Source organism: Solanum tuberosum, unplaced genomic scaffold (genome assembly GCF_000226075.1).
Source record: "Solanum tuberosum cultivar DM 1-3 516 R44 unplaced genomic scaffold, SolTub_3.0 scf00087, whole genome shotgun sequence".
NCBI classification, from domain to species: Eukaryota; Viridiplantae; Streptophyta; class Magnoliopsida; order Solanales; family Solanaceae; genus Solanum; species Solanum tuberosum.
Window position 1 is genome coordinate 71,031 of NW_006239017.1, and position 23,176 is coordinate 94,206.

The 23,176-nt window shown below is 35.8% G+C and overlaps 3 protein-coding genes across 3 annotated transcripts; 1 reads left to right on the forward strand and 2 right to left on the reverse strand.

The window, feature by feature from the left end:
• Positions 1-650: 650 nt before the first annotated feature.
• LOC102590760 (solute carrier family 35 member F1-like) lies at positions 651-7,829 on the forward strand. Its single transcript, XM_006347209.2, has 11 exons — positions 651-974; positions 1,985-2,079; positions 2,941-2,998; positions 3,602-3,796; positions 4,030-4,106; positions 4,668-4,750; positions 4,929-4,980; positions 5,878-5,946; positions 6,221-6,307; positions 6,425-6,486; positions 7,467-7,829. Exons 1-11 carry the CDS (start codon positions 857-859, stop codon positions 7,645-7,647), a joined length of 1,077 nt encoding a protein of 358 aa, XP_006347271.1. The 5' UTR covers positions 651-856; the 3' UTR covers positions 7,648-7,829.
• Positions 7,830-7,998: 169 nt separating this feature from the next.
• LOC102591115 (origin of replication complex subunit 2) lies at positions 7,999-11,866 on the reverse strand. The gene is made up of 6 exons (XM_006347210.2): positions 11,499-11,866; positions 10,507-10,613; positions 10,242-10,374; positions 9,214-9,508; positions 8,660-8,887; positions 7,999-8,558 (listed from the first exon to the last, which is right to left on the reverse strand). The coding sequence occupies exons 1-6, from the start codon at positions 11,628-11,630 to the stop codon at positions 8,362-8,364; spliced, it is 1,092 nt and encodes a 363-aa protein (XP_006347272.1). The 5' UTR covers positions 11,631-11,866; the 3' UTR covers positions 7,999-8,361.
• A 579-nt stretch (positions 11,867-12,445) lies between these two features.
• LOC102596318 (uncharacterized protein At3g49140) lies at positions 12,446-22,576 on the reverse strand. The gene is made up of 12 exons (XM_015308757.1): positions 22,444-22,576; positions 21,104-21,227; positions 19,838-20,069; positions 19,602-19,704; positions 19,441-19,505; positions 17,759-17,878; positions 17,563-17,661; positions 15,515-15,671; positions 14,277-14,386; positions 13,628-13,777; positions 13,118-13,213; positions 12,446-12,646 (listed from the first exon to the last, which is right to left on the reverse strand). The coding sequence occupies exons 1-12, from the start codon at positions 22,478-22,480 to the stop codon at positions 12,542-12,544; spliced, it is 1,398 nt and encodes a 465-aa protein (XP_015164243.1). The 5' UTR covers positions 22,481-22,576; the 3' UTR covers positions 12,446-12,541.
• Positions 22,577-23,176: the final 600 nt, after the last annotated feature.

Consider the following 23,176-nt stretch of genomic DNA (forward strand, 5'->3'; position numbering starts at 1 on the left):
AAATATAAAAATTTAGAGTAACTTTAAGAATTTTAAAAAATTTCAAATACTAAAATTTGAGTCGAATTGTAGTTTTTTTTCTAGAATTAGAATTTGAAAACTCAGGATGTTTGCTGAGTAATAACAAATTATACGATCAAACACTAATTTTCAATTTTTTCTCAAATATTTGTCCCCAAACAGATTCTAAAACAATTGAAACAAATTAGAAGATGAGTAATAAATTTCAAGAAGATACAAAATCATGAATTAATTAGTTATTGAATACAAAATAAAATAGCTCGATAACGTCGTATGACTAACAAAACTCTTAATTAATTCAACAAATAAAATTCTCTTTTACATTCCATATAGTAATAATTTAAATACTAATATTTACTAGTACCATTTTCTTCCACCCAATAATTTATTGATTAAAAGTCCACGCATATGTTATAGTAGTCGGCCAATAGACTTTTTCATTTGGACCCACCATATGATGATTACAACATTGACTATTAATTTATATTAATTGGAAGATTTGCTACTAATAAGAAATTCTTTTTTAGAAAAAAATTAATTATTTGTTGGTGAATAATAATAGTTGGTCAATTTCTCACAATAATGGGCGACAGTGGCAAGGAATTTTGGAACTCTTTACGGCCGTTAATTATTGTTATAAAGATTCGGCTTAAAGCTAATTCGAATAATAATCAATTTTATCATCATAAAAACTTACTTATATAATCCTTGGGAAAAAATACGGAGTAATTTTTATTTGAAGAACAAAGAGAGTCTGCAGTTTTCTGTGGAAATTCTTCGAGGTGATTAATTGGGGTATTTGAAGCTATAAAGTGTACTGAGTAATTGCTAAAATATGATGAACATGAAGGGAATTTGGACGAAACAGACATTGATTAATCTTCTGTTAGGGCAATTTCTCTCCCTTTTGATTACTGCTACTGGGTTTTTATCGTCCGAACTCGCTAGAAAAGGTGAAATTCTCTCTTTATTTTGCTTAATTTTACTGTTTGATTTTGATGTAAATTCAATTGTAATATTATCTGAAGCTCGAGTGGGTGGACTCTGTGTTGTACGAGCTAAATTTTTGCTGTGCATACTGTTGTATGTATTAGTTTATTATTGTCCTAAATAAAGACTAGTGTTTAGGTACTAAATGTGAGCTATTGATTCATCATAGCATTCAACAGTTTTATTTTTTTTTAAATTATGGATATATATATATATATATATATAGCAAGCACTCAAGTGTGTTGCCTAGTGATCAATAATGAAGTGGTTGGAGCCATGAGGTGTTAGGTTCAAATTCCAACGAGATAAAAACACTAGGTGGTTCTTCCATCTGTCCTAGTTTTGGTGGACAAAGTTACCTGGTACTTGTTGTTGGTGGGGTGACAGGTATCCCGTGAAATTAGTCGAGGTGCGCGAAAGCTGGTTCGGGCACCACAATTTGAATTAATTAAAAGGGTAAGATTGATATGTCATTGAAGATGGAGTATGTAGTAAAATATTGATTTTGGGCTCATACATGAAAATTGGAGATTCAATTTGGGAGGTAGATAATTGGAAAACAATACTTCCCTTCAAAGTTTTGTTATCCAGACACTCTTTTTCCACAGAATTTGCTTAGTATCTAGTCTATGGTCAAAGTACATCATCCCTTTGGAGTGGAACCGTTACTAGCTAGCAAATTGAGTTCTTGAGATGGCTAACTTACTCTGTGAATATTGTTGTCTCTTTTAGCTAGTATTAATGGATGGTCAGTCAAATGCAAGGGGAGGGTAGCAATGATGCTCTAAAAACTGACGTTCAGAAAATTTCATACAAAGATAGCAACAATTTGGGGGTGATATAGAAGATATTGCCACCCAATATTCTGTCCTTGGCCTCTCCATTCCTACCTTCAAAAGACAATGTAATTTAATATTTAGTGTCCTTTATCCATATCTCTTTATTTGATTAGTAATTTGTTTCCTTGTTATAGGAATCAATGCACCGACGTCCCAGTCTTTTCTTAATTACGTGCTCTTGGCATTATTTTATGGAGTTCTTATGATTTACAGGCAAGAAGGGATCAAGGTTTGCTTCTGGAAGTTAGATTTTTCATCATTGTTCAGCATATGATTGTCTAATGTGCTTTCTGCAATTTAATTATTTGACAAATATCTGAAGAATGACAATACTTTTTGACAAGTATATGAAGGCAAACATTTTGTGGTGGAAGTTAGTTATCAGTGTTCCGAGGCATGTTGAATATCCTAGGCTCAGAAAAAAATATAGTATATCAAAATATGTCCAAGATCTAAGCAATTCCTGCAAGAGTTATTAGGCCTAATTTGATTCTTCTCCATAGAACATTTTCTTTTGTATTGGCCCTGCATATTCTCCCACTCAGTACACCTATTTTCACTTCTCACCTAAGTAGTTATTTAAAGAGAATTATGTTTAGCACATATAGAGTAAAAGCTTTTGGGTGTAAGTTTAAGGGCTTTGACGAATCTTTAATTTGAGAACCAAAACTAGCCTGAACTTGTTTCGAAGCACATTGCTTGAACAAGTTCTGATGTGTTGCTATTTTGTGTAGAATCTGAATATCTAACTTACACCCTTACGGTGACGGGTGGAGTAACTCAAAACTTTTATATACCTTATCAAATACTCTTAAGATCAAAGGTTGGCTCGCATACCATATGTGGCGAGTATTCGACATGAAACCTTGACACGATGGATAGAGTATCCCAGTTCCCAAGACATGTAAAAGCTCCTTTTAATGCCCTTATCCGATATTGGACATCTATATTTCAAAAGATTTCCTAAGACTTGTGTTCTTCTTCTTTGTTTTAAACAACTTTATTTGCTGATGCTTATTTAATTAAGCAAGCTGTTGCATTCAGATTGGATGCTTTGTTTACCTTCTTTTTCTCTTTTCTGTTTGACCAGGCAAAATGGTATTTTTACGTCCTCCTTGGAATAGTTGATGTGGAGGCCAATTTTCTAGGTAATTGCCTTACTCACCTTCTCTTGTGGATGGAATCCAACTGAACTGTTCTCCCTCATCTTTCTCCATCTCTTTCACCTACCCCATCTTGTATCTTCGAGAAATGAACATGTTCTACTTGATGAATATTCACTGATCAAACCTTGATGACTTGCTTTATAGTAAACAATATACATGCAATGTTACTTCTATTTAAAAAGTCAATTCCGTCCATGTCAGCTGAACTATGTGATTATTAAAGGCAATTCCGTGCATGTCAGTTGAACTATGTGATTATTATGCATTATGGGAACATCATGATGTTGGACAACAGAGCACAGAAAACTAGTACCATAGTTCTTCCTCAACGTTTTAGTCTTTTGTCTTCGATTGTTTCTTGCTAGGATTGACCACAAAACCATATGAGTGTTTTATGAAGATTTTTCTTTCGCATTGCATCGTCTCTCAAAATACGTAGTTTCCTCTGTACTTCTACAGACTGTAATCTCCTCATCTGGATTGAGATTATGAGGATTGGCAATGCATGTTTGCACGAAATAGGAATTCCACATTTTGTTATTAAGTAAACTCTCAGTTCATTTTTCTGTTGCCTTTGCTTTGCAGTTGTGAAGGCTTACCAGTACACATCCCTAACAAGCGTGATGTTGCTGGATTGCTGGGCAATTCCGTGTGTTCTGCTTTTTACGTGGTTTTTCTTGAAGACAAAATACAGACCCAGAAAATTAGTTGGTGTTGCCATCTGTATTGCTGGTCTTGTCCTGGTGATATTTTCAGATGTACATGCCGCAGATCGATCAAGTAATACTGTTACAACCAGTAGTCATCCTACTTGTTCCCTTTGATGTTAATTATTCATGTGGCTTCACTGCATGCGCTTTTCTATTGCTTAAGTCGCTTTATATGTATGATCGTATATCATCTGCTACATTTTGGAAAGGGGGTAATCATATGAAAAATCTGCCGGCTCTATTTAACTTAAATTCAGCATGTCTATTAGCTGAAAAATAATACTTAATTTCTCACTGCTGTAGGTGGTAGCAATCCTATCAAAGGGGATATAATTGTAATTGCTGGAGCCACACTGTATGCCGTGAGTAATGTCAGTGAGGTAAGCAGATGATATCTGTGAATATTCACTAGCTTTTTTTGAACCAAAAATGATATCTATGTATAGTTAGAAAAGTTCTTTCTTCCCTGTGCGGATGCCTCAGTGAGGAGGTGTGAGAGGTTGGATATGGTAGGTAGGAGGAGATGTAAAGGTAGGCTGAAGAAGTATTGGGGAGAGGTGATTAGACATGACACATCTGTAAGCTTATCGAGAACATGACCCTTGAGAATATGGAGGTCGATGATTAGGGTAGAAGACTATAGGTGGTCGAGCATTATCTAACTTTTCCTTCTCAGGGTAGGGGTGCGTAGCCCCACTTCTGGGATTACACAACATATGTTGTTGTTGTTAGCAATTCACCTTATGATAAAGGATACAAACTGTGAAGGCAACAATAGACAGGGTTTTGTTCTCGTATATATTATATTTCTCTCAGGTAGCATTGATTCCTTGTATAGTACAGTACCCTTTTTACTATGAACTATTTCTTTCTTGGTCTTTTTTCTCAAGTTGGCTAGCCTGTTTCACATTGTTAATGCTTTAATTTCATTTTCTATGCAGGAGTTTTTTGTCAAAAGTGCTGATATGGTTGAACTCATGGCATTTCTGGGCCTTTTTGGTGCCATTGTTAGTGGTTGCCAAATGTATCCTAATTTGCTTGAAAACACTACTCTTTAATGTTCAAAACACAATTCACTCATTTGGATGATACTTGGTTCAGTCTTTATAAGAGCTTATAGGGGTTAACCTTCTGTCTTGATAAATGCATATTCTTTAACTGCTGATGATTTTCTGTACGTGATTTCTTTAACCATGCTACAGAAGCATACTTGAGCGCAATGAGTTGAGATCCATTCACTGGTCAGCTGGAGCAGTAAGTCTCTTATGCTTTGATCTATTTCCTCACAAATGAACATGGATACAGAAAATGAAGAAAGAAATTAATGCTGCCTTTAGAAGAGCAAACTTGTGTAGCATTATTATCTTTAATTTCTGAGCAAGTTCACTGATGTTGGATTTATGACTTAATTGAACACTTCTTTTTTCCCACAAGTATCAATGGAACCCAAATATGAAGCTGTAATTATAAAAGGTGAACTTAACAATACAAACCTGCATATTTTTTATTTCTAAGAAGAATGAGGTCCACATTTTCCTGATGTCCTATACAGTCATATGCCCTCCCAATAATGAAAAGGAAAACACTGCTGAAAAAGGAATGAAATCTGATGTGATTGAGAAAGCAGCATTGTACTTCATACACCATTATAAATTATAAAACAATATCCAAGGTTTCAGATCCTCTCCCTCCACTTTCAAAAACATTATAACTCCTCTATTATATTCAACCACTTCTCCTAGCAAATTATACATGCTACAAAAAAGTAAGTTTTCCCATCTTAACTCTAATTCTAAAAACTGGAAAGGAAAGAAATAGAGGGCTGTTATTTTAGGGAATTGGGATAAACGTGGTGGGCTATGGTGTAAGTGCTCAGAGTAGGGGTATTCAGGCTAAGTCACTGGATTCTGTTAACTGAAGCAATATAGAAATATGAGATATCTTGGGGTCTTTTATCTCAAGAAGCCTAACTTGCCATTCCAAAAGTAAGTCTAATAATGTGAGTTGTGAGGTTATTTAAGAGGGGAACTGGGTCGCCATTCCTTCTCATTTTGTGTTTATGTACTTTGTTTCATTGTCCTTTTGCTGGCAGTCTTTTAGTTTATCCTCACATCAAGTTGTTTAAACATTTATTACCATGTGGAATTTCAGGCACTTCCCTTTGTTGGATTTTCATTGGCGATGTTTCTTTTCTACTCATTTGTTCCCGTTTTGCTGAAGGTATTGCCCCCTCTCTCAATCTCTCCGTCAATCTTTCTATTGGTTCATATGCATGTGTATGTTATATATATATAAAATAAACCAGTTGACAGTCAACTATGCTCCAATCTAAATATAGTGTGGTGCAATCTACACTATGTTGACCTGTTAAAGAAAATGATGTGTTGTAGATATGATCACATTCTTGGTTCTAATAATTATTCTCTGTTGATGCTCATTAGTTTTGGAGCTAGTTTTTTTTTTTTCATTCTGAAATGCCACCTTTTGGATGCAGAGGAGTGGTGCCACAATGCTAAATCTAGCCTTGCTTACCTCTGATATGTGGGCTGTTGTAATTCGTATCTTTGTATACCATCAGAAGGTTTGCAGAACAATCGGCTTCTTTTCATTTTGAGCATTAAAATCTATTTAGACGTGGACCTAGTACTTTTGCTGTGATTCATTAGTGTTGTTCTGAAATCAGTATCATGTTCTTCAGGTTGACTGGATATATTTTGTAGCTTTTGCTGCTGTTGCTGTGGGTCTTCTTGTTTATTCTGGGTAAGTAACAATTTGGTTCCTGAATGGGGTTTATCTTTCTTTTGTATATTAGCTCTTAGATTTTTTTTGTCCATGTTTTCATAGAACTAAGAGGATAATCTAACTGTTGGTTAAGTTTTTATTTATATGATGGGAAATCCTCCATACGTCGCTGATACTAAAAAGCTGAAGAAAGTTACTTTCATTGGCACCCTAGGTACCTAAATCGGGCAATATGGAAACTCTGCTCTCTCTTCTTAATTATCTTATTACAAAAGATTTCACTGTAGATGTACCATCTCTCTGCCCCTCATATCTCCATTTATCCTTTTCCATAAATGAGACCTGCTAATATAAGACTTCAAGTAAACTGTTAATTTCTCCAGTCTGCCAATTTTTGAAATTTCTCCAATAGCTCAGGTTCCAAAAAATTAGTCCTTTCTGTTCTTCGCAAAGCTGGGCCATCATTGCTCTCTGCTGGTTTCATATGATGAAAGTGGCCTGGAATGCTTCACTATGTGGGATTACTCTTTTGCTTCCACAAGCTGATTATGGTGCCATCACCATCTCTAAATGTTTAACATTTTGGTAGAACTCCTTCCATGATACTCCTCCATATAGCTACCCATGAGATTTTTTTTTCATCCACCCAAAACCTGTACTTCGTACTTATCCGTGATAACTCTCCTCCAACATGCCTGTTCTGCACGTAATCCTAACTTGGATTAGGATGGTTTCTGTTGATTATCAATTTAGTCTAGTTATCACAATGTAGAATATTAAAGAGTTTGTTCTTGTTCACTGATGAGACCCTTAACAGTCGAGGTGCTGGTGCAGTACTTGAAATGTTTTTCCTGTGTTACTATGTGAGAAAGCAAATCACTATTCACTAGTATTGTAAATTGTTGGTCAATCTCGATAATTAAACTCACATTTGGCAAGACTAGTCAAATGCTTTTATAGAGCTAGCAGAATTTTTTACATACTTGATTCCGTTTCAGGCGGGATAAGGTGGATAAGAACGTAGCTGATGAAGGCATTGTAAGAAGCAAGCGATTTGACGAGGAAACTGGCTTAGATAATCCTGCACGAAAAGATGCCATTGAGAGCTCAAGAACTGAAGAAAACAGGCAAAGTTTTGATGCCGAAACAGAGCCCGGAATACAATTTCAAGGAAGATAACTTTATTTTGTAGTTTTGAGACTTTTTTTTCTTTTTTATTTCTTCCTCTATCCCCTGTAGGAAAGGTCTTATTCCATTGCTAGGGTTGATTCTCAGGCTAGTGAATTTGCGTTAATGCGATGTAGCTGCCATACAGTTACTCTGTCATTTTACTTAAATAAAACTTCTCATTCTTCATTTAATATTATTATTTTATCACTACACCTCAGTGAGCTTTTGAAGTCAACAACATTTTCTATTGCTTAATACCTCCTTCTGTGTATGAAGTCACTTTAAAAATTGATTCTGCATAATAGTATTATGGCTCCATTGCCTGGGGGTTACAGCTGAAACATCATAACCACTAATTAGTTGAATTGTGTAATCTTCCTAAAATACATTGAGAAATAGAATACATTCCAAGCAGATTGGTCTTTTTACATAGCTGAATCTCCAGATAAGATGATGGTCAACAGAAATAGCAACATTACATGAGGACCTGACAAACCCACAAACTGAACACATTCCAACTAGCATATTGCTCTCTCTGTGATATGCTTGATAGGTTTTCCATATTCAACAGAATATCCTAACATGTTGAGTAAAAGCGCCAACTTTTACGTACAAGAAGTGAAAAGATGTGCACTTTTTACACATGAAGTTTGCCATACATTAAACATGCCTCTGCTTCAAACTTGCTGCTGAGTAATTTCTCGTCTTGTATTAGAAGCTCTATTAAACGATATCTGCTATAAGTTTCTGAAGGGCTTCATTTGTAAGAGGAATACAAAGGCAATCTTGACCATCAGAATTTCTTTTGGTTTTGATCAACTCATGGTCTTTAAATTCTGTCAAATGTGAATTCAAAGTAACTTGACTGCTCACCAAGAACCGTTCTCGGCACGTACTGTACAGATTGTTGATTGGCATACCTGACAAGAACCATGTCCAACTTTAAGGTATTGACTAAAAGCATAGACCTAATTGCATCAACATACATGGAAATGGGAAACCAAAGTATGAAAGCACTTACCTTCTTCATCAGGATGGGCCATTTGATGCTCAGCAAGAACTTTAAAAACATTTTGAGCATTCGGAGTCAAACTCTGTAAGACAATTGAAGCTGTCTTCACACTTTGTGCACTGCCCCCATGGGCGAGGATGAAAGGAAAAAACATTGATTCAACCTTGTATGGAGCAAAAGTAGGAACATGGCACCAGTACCAGTCAAATTGCGTATGAACCATCTTCTTGTCCCACACTGGCATTTACGACAGCCAATAGAGCAAATATAAGACCTTTTTGAATGTGACATGCAAATAATAAACAGAGTTCAAACACCAGCCTAAGTTACATAATTAAGGGAAATGACTAGAATTTGACACTTCAGCATCAGATGGTATAGTTAAAGTGATATATATTTACATTCAAGCAGCAATTAGCAAAAGACACTACACCTAGAAATTCTTAAAACACGTAAAATTAGCAAACTGCACTAGTACATGCAAGACATGGAGAAAAGACTTCCACAAACACTCCCTTATCCAATTATATAAATGCTCACACACGTGTTCAGAGAGCTCTTACAAAGAGGAGCGTTGACATGGTCAATGGAAGCAACCATACGAACATGAGAACAAGCAGCAATGCTTGCAAGACATTGTTGGCTGTCAGAATCACGTAATCCAGGACCATCAATGTTGTGAACAAGAATGCACACAAAACACTCCTCAACTTCTAGGTCTGGGCTGTCTAGAAAAGTAAGGAGGTCAGACATGGATTTGGTGTTAAATGGTTGTTGGCTTTTACACAGACTTCCTGAGGTAGTCTTCTGTCGCAATTTTACTTGATCCCAGAGGAGCTCAGCCAGTGTTATCACCACCTGAAATTATAAATCAACAATAGCAGATCTCTTAGTATTACTCAGAAAGATTGTGCGCCAGCAACATGGGTAATGTGCTTCTCATGGAGATCTTTGGCATATGATATCACAATGAGGGAGTGGTCAGAGCTGCAGTAATTGTTGATATTATGAACAAGTATAGGAACTTAAGAAAAAGGAATTACTATTGCCATATTAAGTCCCAGTGATCATGCACCAAGAATCACATGAATTGTGTATACAGTTATTGATGCTTCAAGCATTGATAGCCTCCATCAGACCAAGAGAAAAGGAGCGTTCAGAATTATTTTCAACCACTTGTATTCTATTTCAATTGTTTTAGGATTGTGAAGTCTGGGCATAACCATCTTATTGGGCAAGCCAATATGAAATCTTCAGTCACAGCCCTCTCATTAAAGCCATTAGCACTGTTATAACATATAACAATAATCTTCAAAATATTGTCAGTGCTAACTTAAAAATCCATGCCAGTGAGCCTGTAACGCACTAAAGTAGGAAGCTTGCAACCAAACCAAACACAGCTCAGTAAGCAAATGCTCCTGCATGATGAGTGCTCTTGTAGTAAGCTGTCTAGACCTGATATACATGCCTATAACATCATTTTTCACAAAATTTGCACAGAGGAATTTGAGACTTTCTACACAATATTTTTAAAACATAGGTACCAAGAAAGCACCACTTTTGAACAAGGAAGAAAACAATAGACGAATACCTGTTTAAGATTTATAGATTGGAGATACCCATTGACAACAACGACAGAGTACTCAGTTAAAGATTTTGAGGCAAAATCTTCAATCAAAGCTTTCTTTGATCCAAAGCCATACATCAAAAGTGCAAAGCCGCTCCTATCAGATTAAATTAAAAGAAAATTAGAAAGGAAAACCTTCCTGGTTTAAATTTGATAGATAATGGGAAAAAGACAAATTAAAAAGTTTATCCAAAAAGCATAGCATAGAGTAAACCATCAGGACTCTGACCTTAGCACGAAAAGCCATTTTGAATATAAACTTTTGTAGCTACTGATCAACTCATTAACTTCTTTCTCATGTTTGGGCTCAATACTAGCTGCCACCTCTCTTAATTCCTGCATGCAACAATAATTGTTATGGACTTCTTTCTCATGTTTGAGCACAACATGGACAAGAAGTATAATTTGGAGATTGTGCATAAACCCTCATCTTTGAGGGTATTGTACAATGGCCTTTTTCATTGATACTATCTTTATTGCCTTAGCTCAGTGGTCAAGTATAGACAATAGTTTATCATTTGAATGATCACAGCTCGCATTTTGAGGTAGTCCATCTCTTTTGTAAATGTACCTTCATGCACTTATTGGAAGGTATCCAATGAGGAATCAGCCCTTTTTTTCTCCTTAATTACAAAAATCACAAATTTTGTCTAACCTCTTAGCTCACTCATAAACATAAAATGGCTGTTAACAAAAACCACAAATCAGCCCTTACGCTTATCTGAAATGTTATGTATCATGCTGACAAAGAAGAAGAAAATGTCACAACTATTGTATTTTACACACTAGAATTGATTGAAACACAGTGTATAGGATAAACGGGGCATGTTCTCAAATATTACATCAAGTAATAACAATCACTTAAATGAATCATCCAATCTATTTGGGTCTAGCAAAGGTATTCTCTTAAGGGGTACTCTTCTTCTCCCAGTTTTTTCATGAAGCGACTATGCTATATACTATAAAAGAAGAGTCTTTGTAACATAATAATTGGCCAACATTAGATAGCTTGATGTCAAAATTTTTGGTTATACAGTCGAGATCACAGAACAAATAATCAAAAGGCAGTCTATCAAAAAAAACCATAGCACAATAGTCAATACATACGCTCAGGTCACCAATACCAAAGACAACAGCACATGAATGTAGAATTCTAACAGTTGGTGCAATCAACTCAAGCTGTATATACAGTTGAACAATAATAGGAATCAAAACACAAACCTCTTCGTCAACGAGATCGATTTCTGAAAGCTTCCGAGCAGATTTTTTCCTTGAAGAAGAGCCCAATTCTTTAGCAAGGAAATAGTTTCTCGAGAACCCAAACTCCTCTTCTTCAATCTCGTCTACATCCATTTCAGAGAATCTGAATTATTAAGGCTCTGTTCAATTAACAAACACAAGTTGACAGAAGTGCTAGCCTCCAAAATTGTATTTGTTCTTTTTCTGAATTGCAAAGTTCTAGCAACTACTCTCACCATCCCCTGCTCTCTCCGGTCTATTCTCCGGCGACTCTGACGGAGACTTAGGAAGAGAATTAGGGCTGCTAGGGTTTGTTTGGTCACTGAATTTAACAGGAGTTAAAAAGTGGCGGGAAAATAGTAGTTTTTAGTCCCTTACTCCCTTAGTTATTGTTATATTGTAATTTCATCCTTATTATTATTTGACCAAACATATTTAACCTTACATTAGATTGAGTGTGCTAAATTAGTCCTTCAATCTAATTAATTATATATTTAAGATAACCGCCCGCTTCAATGTGGTTAACCAAGTTTGAAGAATATTTAAAATAAGCATCTCACTTTGATATAGTTAGCCCAATGAGAATAAATACTTTGAGAAAAACGCCGCACTTTCATACAATCATTCAAATAAATATTTAAAATAATTGTCTCACCGTTTTTTTTGGTAATAACTGTGAAATATTACCATTACAACAAGAACCATTTACAGAATTAAGGAGCATCCAGTATCACCACCCCCTTCTAGGAAGGTTGCAACAAGTGTCTAGACCTCACGCAAAAACAGAAAATCAAACAAGCCACGCGTAAGGGCTGATAAACTAGAAATCCCCATATGCAAGAATCATATATAACCCTCCTTTTATCTTTTTATATCTCATCAAAGGGAGTTAGTTAACTGATCATTAGAATTTAAATCCATCACTAAACCATTAACAGAACTACATTAAAGAAATCAAAACTGAGAACTAACTGCATACAATTATTTAGATAATATATGTTTATTCATAAGATCGGTTTCTAAACTTAAAGTGAGTCCAAATCTCCAGCTCTTTCAGTAAACTTCTTACGACGGGACCTGGGAAAAAGAAGCTGACGGATCTGTTTCTCAGCAGCAATCTCTGAATGTGCCTGCACAAAAGCCATAGTAAAAAGAATCAAAATCACATTTTTGCAATATCCCCGAGTCAGTTACTTTAAGCTTCGCATAAACTTAGTCGTATAGACAGAAATGTAACAGAAAAGAACATTTTTGGTCTCCAAAGTAGTAAAAAGGTCACCATTCATTCATCTTGATGCATAGACGAGGGAGGATACACGCCTTCTCAAGTTAGTCAATCCCATGTCTCAGATTGTCTATATTTTGAGATGTTTTCACTAAAAACGCGTTCTATATCATGTGCCATGGGCCTTGTATTCCAAGTAACATACTTCACATTAGCAAGTAGTCTCTCATCCTGTTATAGATATGCAAGTTCTACTTTGCCCACTTCCAGAACACCGAAGCAACATTTACAAACAACATCGGATCACTCACTTCATATTATTTTTTACCACTACACATCAGTGAGCGTTTAAAATCAAGTATTTTCTGTTGCTTACCCTAACTTTGAAGGGGAAACGATGAGTCCATACTTCTGTTCCAGAGAGAACTCTGACATCCATGCCAAGACTGTCAACTCCAATCAAATTTGCTCTCTGCAAAAAGGGTGGATGTTATATTAGATGTTTGCAAAGACTGATACGTAAAATATGAAAAATTCCAAATGGGCTATTACGTGAGCAAAATGTTGGATTTTAGCTATGATTTCACTTTTAATTGAATTTTTCTAATGTAAGATAATGATATGATCAATCAAACATTTATTAAAATGAAAAAGTTAAAGCGGGAACAAAGGACATGGAGATAACTGCCAACATTTACATCAGAAATACTAGATTTCAACTTCTAAATGGAGTTTCGCGAATAAGAGTAAATTTGATGGTCCAAATTAAACTAGTGTTACAAAAGAACCATCATTCAGAACAATAGAAACAGCACTAGATCAACCTAATTCTTTGCAACTTCTATGCATATCAAAGTTTTAAGCATCAGCATCAATTGACGAGTACCTCAACATGAAGTCCTTTCTTTCTGCAAAGTGCTTTAAGTGCATATTTGCACCTTATTCCTTGCTGCCTAAACCACTCTAAAATTGCTGGAGCTGAGTGTACAAGACTGTCAGGCTCAGCATCATGGAAGTCATACAAATTTACTGCTAACTGCACCAAAAAAGAAGGATGAACGTTGAGCATTACATTATTGCCTATCGCAGTCCTAGAATACTTCAAAGAACAATATTTTCATTTCTGCATCGTCGTATGCTTCTACCGTATTTCAGTTCTTTTCGGATAGGAAATACTAAAACTAGATAATCCATACATGCCTACTCAATAAGCAAGATTCAGATGTAACAAAAAAGAGAGACTTAATACATACTTTAATCCCTCACTCGTCAAGATTTCCCCCTTCACACCTGACATACTAAGGTGACTTATTACACACTTCACTTTCCAAAGACAAGCCGAATACCTCCTCCTTTTGTGTATGACTACTTAAAATGGATTGCGCATAACCCACACCAAATATATGTGTCATAATCTTTAAAAAGGTAAGAACACAAAAGAGAATACTTGAATCAACATATTTCACCCCACCCCACTAATCTGATTTTCGTTGGCTGGAATCTCGTTACAAGCACAAAATGAGTTAAGTACATACCTGAGCACCATATACAGAAAATAGGTCGACTCTGATGATTTCCAATCTGTAGATAGAAGACAAAGTGCAGCTCTTGTCATATCTTGAACTAAAGCTCAAAATTTCTCCATCTGTTAACAAAAAGAAGAGCGAATCAACAGATAAATAATCAAATAATACAATAAAAACCTTTAACTCGAAAAGGAACAAGATTCTTGGTGGCCAGAGCTCTTTCACTGTCATACACTGATCTGAGATCTAGAGTAAGAGATCATTCTAAACTATGATCAACAGTCATACAGCTAAAAGCGCAGACCGATACAGTTTTTGCAGGCGAAATAAATGAGTTGAAAGGGATAAGGCACACTTTTGTTAAAGGAATAAATATTGTAGAGAAACTCTCCCAAAGGTGGGTTTAAGTGAAGGGAATTTTAACTTAAAAGACTTAATAGGAGGAAGGGGATCAAAGAAAGTAAAGATATGATGCTTCAAGTTCATGTCTTTGCTTGGCCTCAAGTTCAAGACTCACGTATAGCTTTTGTTATTTTCCGCCAATATCTCCTAAAGAAGCATATTGCATACTTCCAAGTTCCAAGTTTCAGGAGACGGGGACAGCTTGCACAAAGAAATATTTGAGAAATATCTACTGGTCCTTCCTTTTCAATCTCCTTTCTTTTCCTTCAAATCATTCCTGCTCTTTTTCTACTCCAATCCCTTTTTTTATGATCTCCTAAAACCTGAAACTAAACCTGAAAAAATAACAAAATCCGTAGTCTAAACAGCCCTCGAGAAGTTACCAAAATTTCATAATTTGTTACCAGAACATCCCCTTTCAGTTTCATCTAAGTTAGCCTATTCTATAAGTTAATTTTAAGAGACTCCATTATAGCGTTCATGCCTTAATCCCTACTGCAAATTCATCATTTTGTATTGCAATTAAAAACTTCTACATCTTAAGGCCATATATCGATTTAAAGGTATAGACATACATAATGCTTATGAGCAATCATCCCTGAGATGAAGGTATCAACAGAAGAAACTTTTTCCACTTATCAGGAAAACAATTTTTTTTATAAACGAGAAATCCCCATGCGCCACTCACGGTTTGAGCATCAGCTTTTCTACCCTTCTCCACTCAAATACCCAAGACAACAAACTATGATACCAAAACAACGTAGATAACATTTTCTAGCCTTGAATTTTGAAAATTCCCTGCATCCCGCTGGGTGTGAAACGAATTATTAATTGTTTAACTTTACCTTTCCAATCCAAGGTGGAGCCATCACTAACTTCATCGCCACTGAAGAGCCTTCGCACGTAATATTCTTCTTCCAGAAAGGCAGGCTTGAGGCGTCCCCAAATTGATATTCCATTTGATGGATGATCCATCATCTTAGCATGTTTCATGTGAACAGCCTACGAAATACACAAAATAGGTTGTGGCTTGAGAGGAACCAAATTGGACAATGTCTATACAGAAAAATCAATTTTTAGAACAGAATACAATGAAAATGTAGCATATTATTTGAGCATATTCCATATAACGCACAATTCATTAAAGAAGCTCAAGTTTAAATGTATACTCCAAAAATTGGGCAAATGTTATTTCTGAAAAGCCATACTTCACACAGCATCTCATGTATGATGGGTAATCAAAAACTAGCCTGAACTTAACTCGACACGAAAAGTTAGCTCATGAGATGAGGATTACCAAACCCATACAAGGAGACTAAATCCCCATCCCACAACCAATGAGCAAAAAGCATAACACTCCCCCGCTGCCTAGGCCTATTAACTAGAGCTTGGACACCATACTATGAAAGCCCAATATCGGGTAAACCAAGAAATGAGATGGGTCCCAAACGCTAGTTCCTGATGTGAGAATTGCCTAGGAGCATAGAGGCCAAATCCCCATCCCATAACTATTGTGGACAAACTCAACAATGGGAGAGATCATTATCCAAAGAGAGGTAATAATATAATATACAGGAAGGAGTACCAAGAACTTTAGTGCAGTATACTAGAAGAGTTCTATTGTACTTTCTGTTGCATTTTACTTGATTGGCACTTTTGCACCTCAATGTCTTTTTTTATATATAATTGTGGTGTCCGGGCCAAGCTTTCGCGCACCTCGACTTATTCCACATAATACCTACCACCTCCCACAAGCAATAGATACCAAGTTACTCTGGCGCCATGAGGTCTCGGGTTCAAATCCTAACAGAGACAAAAACACTAGGTGGCCATAGAACTAAGAGGATAAAAAAAGATTAAAACATAAATTAGACCATCCCAGCACACCAAGATTGGGGCTGAGAGTGAATCTCTACAGCTCCATGACTCAAAGGTTATGTTATTGTTAATCATGCTCAGGTCTAATGGCCATATTTCCTCTACCAGACTTGGTTTCTGTCTCCTTAGATATCAAGGTTACACTGTGATGAGCCTACAAAACCGATCTTGTTCAGGTTAGATTGAGGCCCCAAGGAACCACCAATCTCTTTGCAACAAGGTAATTTAGTTCTTCCTCTTGTGAAGGTTATCTTTATATTAATATCCATCACAGCACGTTAATGAGAGCTTCACTTTGAGATACATCCATAAAACAAGCATTGTCTGTCCCCTCCTAGGTACTTCATGTTCCAAGTTTCACCTTAAAAAAAGAAAAAAAGAAAAAAAAGAAGGAAAACGGAATATCTTTCTACTGTGTTTCAAGCTTCCATTATAAGGTCAACTAAAATAAGCAACAATAGTGATCTCATCAATTAGATAATTACTTTGTGAATTATTTTTAAAAACGTTGTTAATTCAGTGAAGATGTGATTTGGTTGCTCATACGAAAAGTTCCTCCGGCTTTATGTGTCAATGTTTTCTTATATATTGTTTTAGAAACAGCTACTGCCTCCTGTTTTAGAATTTGAGTTTATTCTTCAATATTTTCCCAGAAAAATACATGAAACCCAAACTCATTAATACAGAAAGAGGTGGGGGGATCAAAAGTCGAGACTTTACATATTCTGCTTTAGCGAATAAAAAAAGTGTTTATTATACTTGAATAAACCGACACCAACTAGTTTGGATTGAGATGTACTCATTAAATGAAATAAGATGTTGTAGTGATGTCATCTGGATTTTTCTTATGTATATGCCTTTAATTATTTCTTTTTCGTAATTGTGCAAAGAATAAGATTTGGGAAATAAAAACATAGGCATATAAGTGACAGTTAAAGAATAGAGCTAGGAACGAGCAATAGTTCATTAACAAAAAATAGCTAGGAGGAGAGTTGCTAAAAGAATTGAAAACCACCTTAGTCAAGCACTTGGCAAAATAAACTGGGTGCAGCGTGCTAGAACTATCTGGCATTCCCCAATCAACTTGATAGTCGTACATCTCAGAATTTTCACCCTGCAAAAAACAAATACAGGGACACATGTAAGCATAAGAATAAGCTAAGACTAATCGGCCGAATTATATAGTGAAATTGCAGTGGTTGTTTACTCACCTCGAAGTAATCGTCAAAGAAATTAGAATCATCAATAGAATCACCTGCTAAATTGATGTCATCAGGTGATTCTGCCCTCCTCTTCTCGTACTGGGAGAAGTCCATTCCAATCAATGCATTCTGAAATAATCCAGTAAAATAGGGATAGTAGAGATTTCAGCACTGGCCTACAGACTTACATTTCACTACTGCTCTACACTCTTACAACTCAGGTTCCACATAACTACATTCTTCAACAGTTGTTTATCAACCTCAAGACAAGTCTAATTCAACATCTCAATGTCAAAAATGAGACACTAGCCAGCTCATATAAAGCCCAAGGAAGAACTTCCATTAATATATTGATAGGAGGAAATAAAATTAAAGGGAAGAAAAACATATTGAAGCCATTAAGTCCGACTGTGTGAGCTTTGTATTCTTATGTCGATCCCTAGTCTGGATAAAATAGAGGAGTTGCGGTAGGTTGACAACTAGCGTAAAGCAATTTGATCCAATGACATCCCTATGGAAAGAAAAAGTACAAAGAGGATAAAGTGAGAGATCATCGAGATAGTTTAGTCATTTCTTACACGGACTTCCAAATGCAACAATTTTCAGGTTCAACACTATAATGATTAAAGGTGATAAAGGTCATGATACCCCAACCCTTTTGGTGCATGTTGTATGTGTTACATGTTCTTGTGTGCATAAAACAAAATATGTGTTATAACAGTATTTGTGCATGCCCCACTTGTGGGATTACACTGTGTATGTTGTTGGATTTTAAATGATGTTTGGAACCTGTTGAACGCGATTCAGATTCGTTTCAAGTTGGTCGGACTAGGTCCGAGTAGAAAGTGAGAATACTTAAATATATCTGGTGCAACTGGAATGGAAATTGTGATTCACGTGAGGTGCAACTGCAATGGAAGATATAAGAGCGGAATGAGAGATACACAAGAGATGTGGTCGTATGACCTGAGATCAAATGCAGTCATGCTTAAGTCAGTTGCTGAAATTTTTCTAAAGGGAACAAAAGCACCCGTGGGTTATTTCTTATTTCATTCTTACTGCTTGGAAACATCTATAGTAGGGTTCTAGGACTCACTCCACCTCCAAAATCGCATAGAAACTCAAGTTTTGGTTCTAAGGAAGTGAGATTTGAGAATTTGGAAGAGATTTCCATCATTCGAATTCCTGATTTCTCCATTCACATCACTGTGAAGTGTGACCCGAAGGGCTATTCGAGGTTTTTGAGTTTGGACTACTTCAGAGCTAACTTTTAACCTCAGAGATTATGAGTTTGAATTCTTTTAACCATGGATTAACAAGCTGGATTAGAATCAAGAATATAGCTTAGCATTCATCAATAGGAAAATCTACAGTTGATAGAGAATTGATCACTAATTGTTATGAGTTGCCTTAGAAATGATGAATTGACAATTAATTTAAACAACCCAAGGTATAGGTGGATCTCATCAGTTTATGTATGATCCTTAAGACAATAACTAATAGAGATGTGCACTGCATAACTAAGAACTAGGTGAATTTAGAGGACATGCTAATGAAGATGCTAATCACAATTTTTTTAATAGGTATATGAAAACACTAATCACAATGTCTAACGAGAACACAGAAAGCTCAACCATGATCTTGATATTAACCATGAAAGACAAAATATCCATAAAAGTAGAAATCTGTACCACGGAATTACTTGCATCACGATTCCGCAAGATATTCTTGTCATCATAAATTTCCAAGAATATGTCTGAACACATGAAGGCAAACTTTCAACTATGAACATAATAAGGGAAATGATCAAATTACAACATTGTGAGACACACTACAACAGAAACAGCCAAACCTCCATATTCGTCGATCACATACTGAAATTCTGCCCATGACACTTGTTCGTGAGGTTCACAATGAACCGTGCCAGGGAATATCAACAATGCATTGCTATTAGCCTGCAATTATAAATAAAAACACCCCATCTGAGCCATCCAAAAGAAATATAATCGTACTTATACCGTGCAAACTTTTCTGACTTGCATGTAGAATGAACAATATCTAATTTATATAGCATATATTAGCGCAAACCTCAACAGTTGTCCTTGCTATTTCAGCAGCTGTGAGTTCAGTATCACGAACTCTTCTCTGGTCCCGCATTCCTTCAAGAGGGTGATAGCTACTGTTGCCGACATAGTTAGGGGAATCAGGAACAGAATCTGGGTAATCTGCTGCAACTGAAATTCTTGAAAGGCTACTCTCGTGTCCTACAGCAAGCCAATGCGATTGTGCAGCTCCGAAGAAAGGGTTCTCAGTCCTGAAACTATACAGGAGGAGCACATATGTCAGAACACATAGCTTCATCTGGAAAAAGCCAAACTACAGTAGAACCAGAACGCAATAGTAAAATAATTGCATGAGAAGTCCAATGAGGCCCTCAAAGACAACCTCTGCAAGCGCCCCCCCCCCCAAAAAAAAAAAAATCCAAATTTCCCCTTTTTTCCTTCAGTAAAAAAGGTGAAAAGGTCAGAGGTTTTTTTTTTTTTTTTTTGAGAACTATGGTAAAATAATAAAGAGAACACGACAGCAATACAAAGTTCACAAATGCATTTGGGGAAGTAAATATCAATACAAAGTGCACACAACTAGAGTCACCATATGCAGAAAACTAATATCATTCAAAGAGTACTTGACTAAACAATTATCTCTAGTAGTGGTAAAGTCATTACACCTGCCTCTTTGGGTGATGGGTTTTTCTGGCAAAGTCTCAAGCATCTAGGCGTTCTGGCAATATGGGAGGTAATGGTTGGTGATAGCCTGAAGGTAGAAAATGGTGCTAGGTTGCTGACTTGGATTGGAAAAGACCAACTCCACAGAGGTCGGGGAGCTACTCTCTCTAACTAGTCATTTAAATCACTACCATCTGTACAGTCTTTTATACATCCATTTGACAAGTAAAATGTCAAATATTTTATAGCCACATAAGTTCTAAATATGGAATAGGGGTAGACTTTCTGAACTAGGAGTTTGTAAAATCAAGATTAACTCATAATTTACCAAACAAAAATACATTGAGGATTGGAACATAATAAATCAAGATCATTCCTAACTAGACCAAGAAGATTAAGATGATTTCTGATGTTGTTCTTACTTCTTACCGGTCTCCAAGAGCAGAGCCATATTTGTTCCAACGAGATGGCTTGGGACTTGGGAGTTCCCAAAAAAAATAAAAAATTGACACGACAAACACCAATAACTAATGTAGATCAAGAAGAAGCATAAACCCAGAGGACCAGAAATATTAGTCAAGTCAAGCACCCTTTATCTTAATGGGAAATAGATTCTCAAGTTATATACCTTATACCTGAATGGTCAGAGAATCTCTGAACCTCGTGTGATGGTTTGATCCAACTGCTTGTAGCTCCAAATGATGCTGAGCAACTACCTCCATCAGCATGACATATGAAACATTGTGAAGGACCTAGAACAGTCGCCACTATCTTTAGAGAGAAAGGCCAACTAAGGACCACATAAAACCCAAAAAAAGTAAAAGAAATGATAATATCTAATGAAGAAACATCTCCTAATTAAGATCATGTGAACAAGTAAGCTTGCTTTCATCAAAATTTTATTTTGGGTTATCAGATAACAATTTAATCAAGTATGTCTAAAGTTGGAATTTTTCCAAACTCTTCTGTTTATTTCGAAAGGTCCAGAAGAGATACAACGGTACCACCTCCTAAACCTACCCTTTCCAATCAAAAATGTCAAGATTCTCTATACGCATCATTAAACACCAAATAAAGAGAACGAAACTATGGTACATTAGTAGCTACATCTAATGCAGTAGCGGGCTTACGAGGTATTTGGTAGTCAGTTACCCAAGACACTTTAAAAAACAATTAACAAAGAGTGTCCCTCTCTTATCTGGGTTTCAAGCAATGGAAAACAACAAATGATATGCATAATTATTCATTTGCAGAGAAATGTAGAAGGAAGAAAGGCAGAGTTTGTGGTTCTCACAAATTCTTCTTAGCTCTCTAGTTTTAGGAAGCAAAACTTATGATTTGGTGGAATTGACAGTATTCACAAACTCTATGCAGAATTACAGAACCTCAAGGCAATATAGTTAAGACAAACAACCACCATTACCATAGAATTTACTCCCTCCGTCCCAAAATAAATGTCACTTTAGCAAACAAAATTGTCACCTTAGGAATTCAAGACAAAACTTAGTATGTTTTTCAAACTATACCCTTGTATGAAAGAACTAGTTCTTGTTAATAGTGCTCAATTCTTAGTAAACCATACCTTCTATTTAATATTTTTCTTAATGAGTTATGAAATAAGCTAAAGTGACACTTATTTTGGGACGAGTCTAACATCCTCCTTGTCCACAGACATTCAAAAACACTACCACCTTGACAACACAAGTAACTAGGACATACAACTGCAGTATACCAGGGAGAAAGTAACACCAACCCCACCACCACCCAAAAAAGCAATCAAATTTATTGCTAATGGGTGCTAATTATTCAAATAAAAAGTCAACACCACAAAAAATTGGAGTGAAAAAACATGAATAAAATCAATAACCCTTTTAACAGGCACATAAAAAAGGATTCTTGAAAAATAAAAAATAAAAATTTGGGTCCTCTGTGTTTTGGATCAAAAAGAAAGATGATTTATGTAATTACCGATGGAGATTGATGATGAAGGCGCGGAGATGAACATCAAGAAACAGAGTGAAGTAGTATTAATGAAATGAAACTGAGGAAAACGTTTATTGTATCGAAGATCTTATTGTTGTCGCTGTTGCCCCATAAACTCATAGTGAAAGTCAGGAGAACACAGAGGTGTCGTTTTCTATAAGGAGACACGTGTGAGGCACGTGACTTCAGTGTGCCTGTTGGCTGGCGGCTTACTTCTTCCTCCTAATTCCTAAACATCATTTATTTATTTTCCATTAAAAAGAGTTTAGGTTAGGTTTTACTAACACTCTGTTTGGATCATTGTTACTCATTGTATTGTATTGTTGTTATACCTACAATGTTTGTTTTGATTGTTACTTAAAATGTATTGTATTGTATTGTTAAATTCCGTTTTTAAGTAACAATGAAAACCCCCATTTTATGGAACAACCAATTTGGTGTGTTTCCATTGTTACTTAAATTTTTTTTCCAATTATATTTTTACATAATATTTCATAATACTATTTTACCCTTACCTTATATTATTTAATTTTCGCCAAACCTCCAACCCTAGAATAATTAAGGATATTTTAGTAAATTTATAAATTACAATACAATATGATACAGTCAAATCAAACAATAAAAATGTTACTAAACAACAACAAACAATATAGTCTAGCCAAATATTGTATATATCATACAATACAGTACAAAAGAGTATAATACAATACAATACATT

Bases quoted from the DNA above. Each gene is read 5' to 3' on its own strand.
- LOC102590760 (XM_006347209.2), top strand. From the start codon at position 857: ATGATGAACATGAAGGGAATTTGGACGAAACAGACATTGATTAATCTT. The intron at 2,080-2,940 runs GTTTGCTTCTGG...CTGTTTGACCAG, and splicing joins ACAGGCAAGAAGGGATCAAG to GCAAAATGGTATTTTTACGT. The intron at 6,487-7,466 runs GTAAGTAACAAT...ATTCCGTTTCAG, and splicing joins GGTCTTCTTGTTTATTCTGG to GCGGGATAAGGTGGATAAGA.
- LOC102591115 (XM_006347210.2), bottom strand. From the start codon at position 11,630: ATGGATGTAGACGAGATTGAAGAAGAGGAGTTTGGGTTCTCGAGAAAC. The intron at 9,509-10,241 runs GTATTCGTCTAT...TTATAATTTCAG, and splicing joins AATCTATAAATCTTAAACAG to GTGGTGATAACACTGGCTGA. The intron at 8,888-9,213 runs GTAAGAGCTCTC...CGTAAATGCCAG, and splicing joins CCATGTCAACGCTCCTCTTT to TGTGGGACAAGAAGATGGTT.
- LOC102596318 (XM_015308757.1), bottom strand. From the start codon at position 22,480: ATGTTCATCTCCGCGCCTTCATCATCAATCTCCATCG. The intron at 20,070-21,103 runs GTATATAACTTG...CCTCCTGTATAG, and splicing joins TCTGACCATTCAGGTATAAG to TTTCAGGACTGAGAACCCTT. The intron at 15,672-17,562 runs GTGGTTTTCAAT...TGTATTTCGTAG, and splicing joins TTGCCAAGTGCTTGACTAAG to GCTGTTCACATGAAACATGC.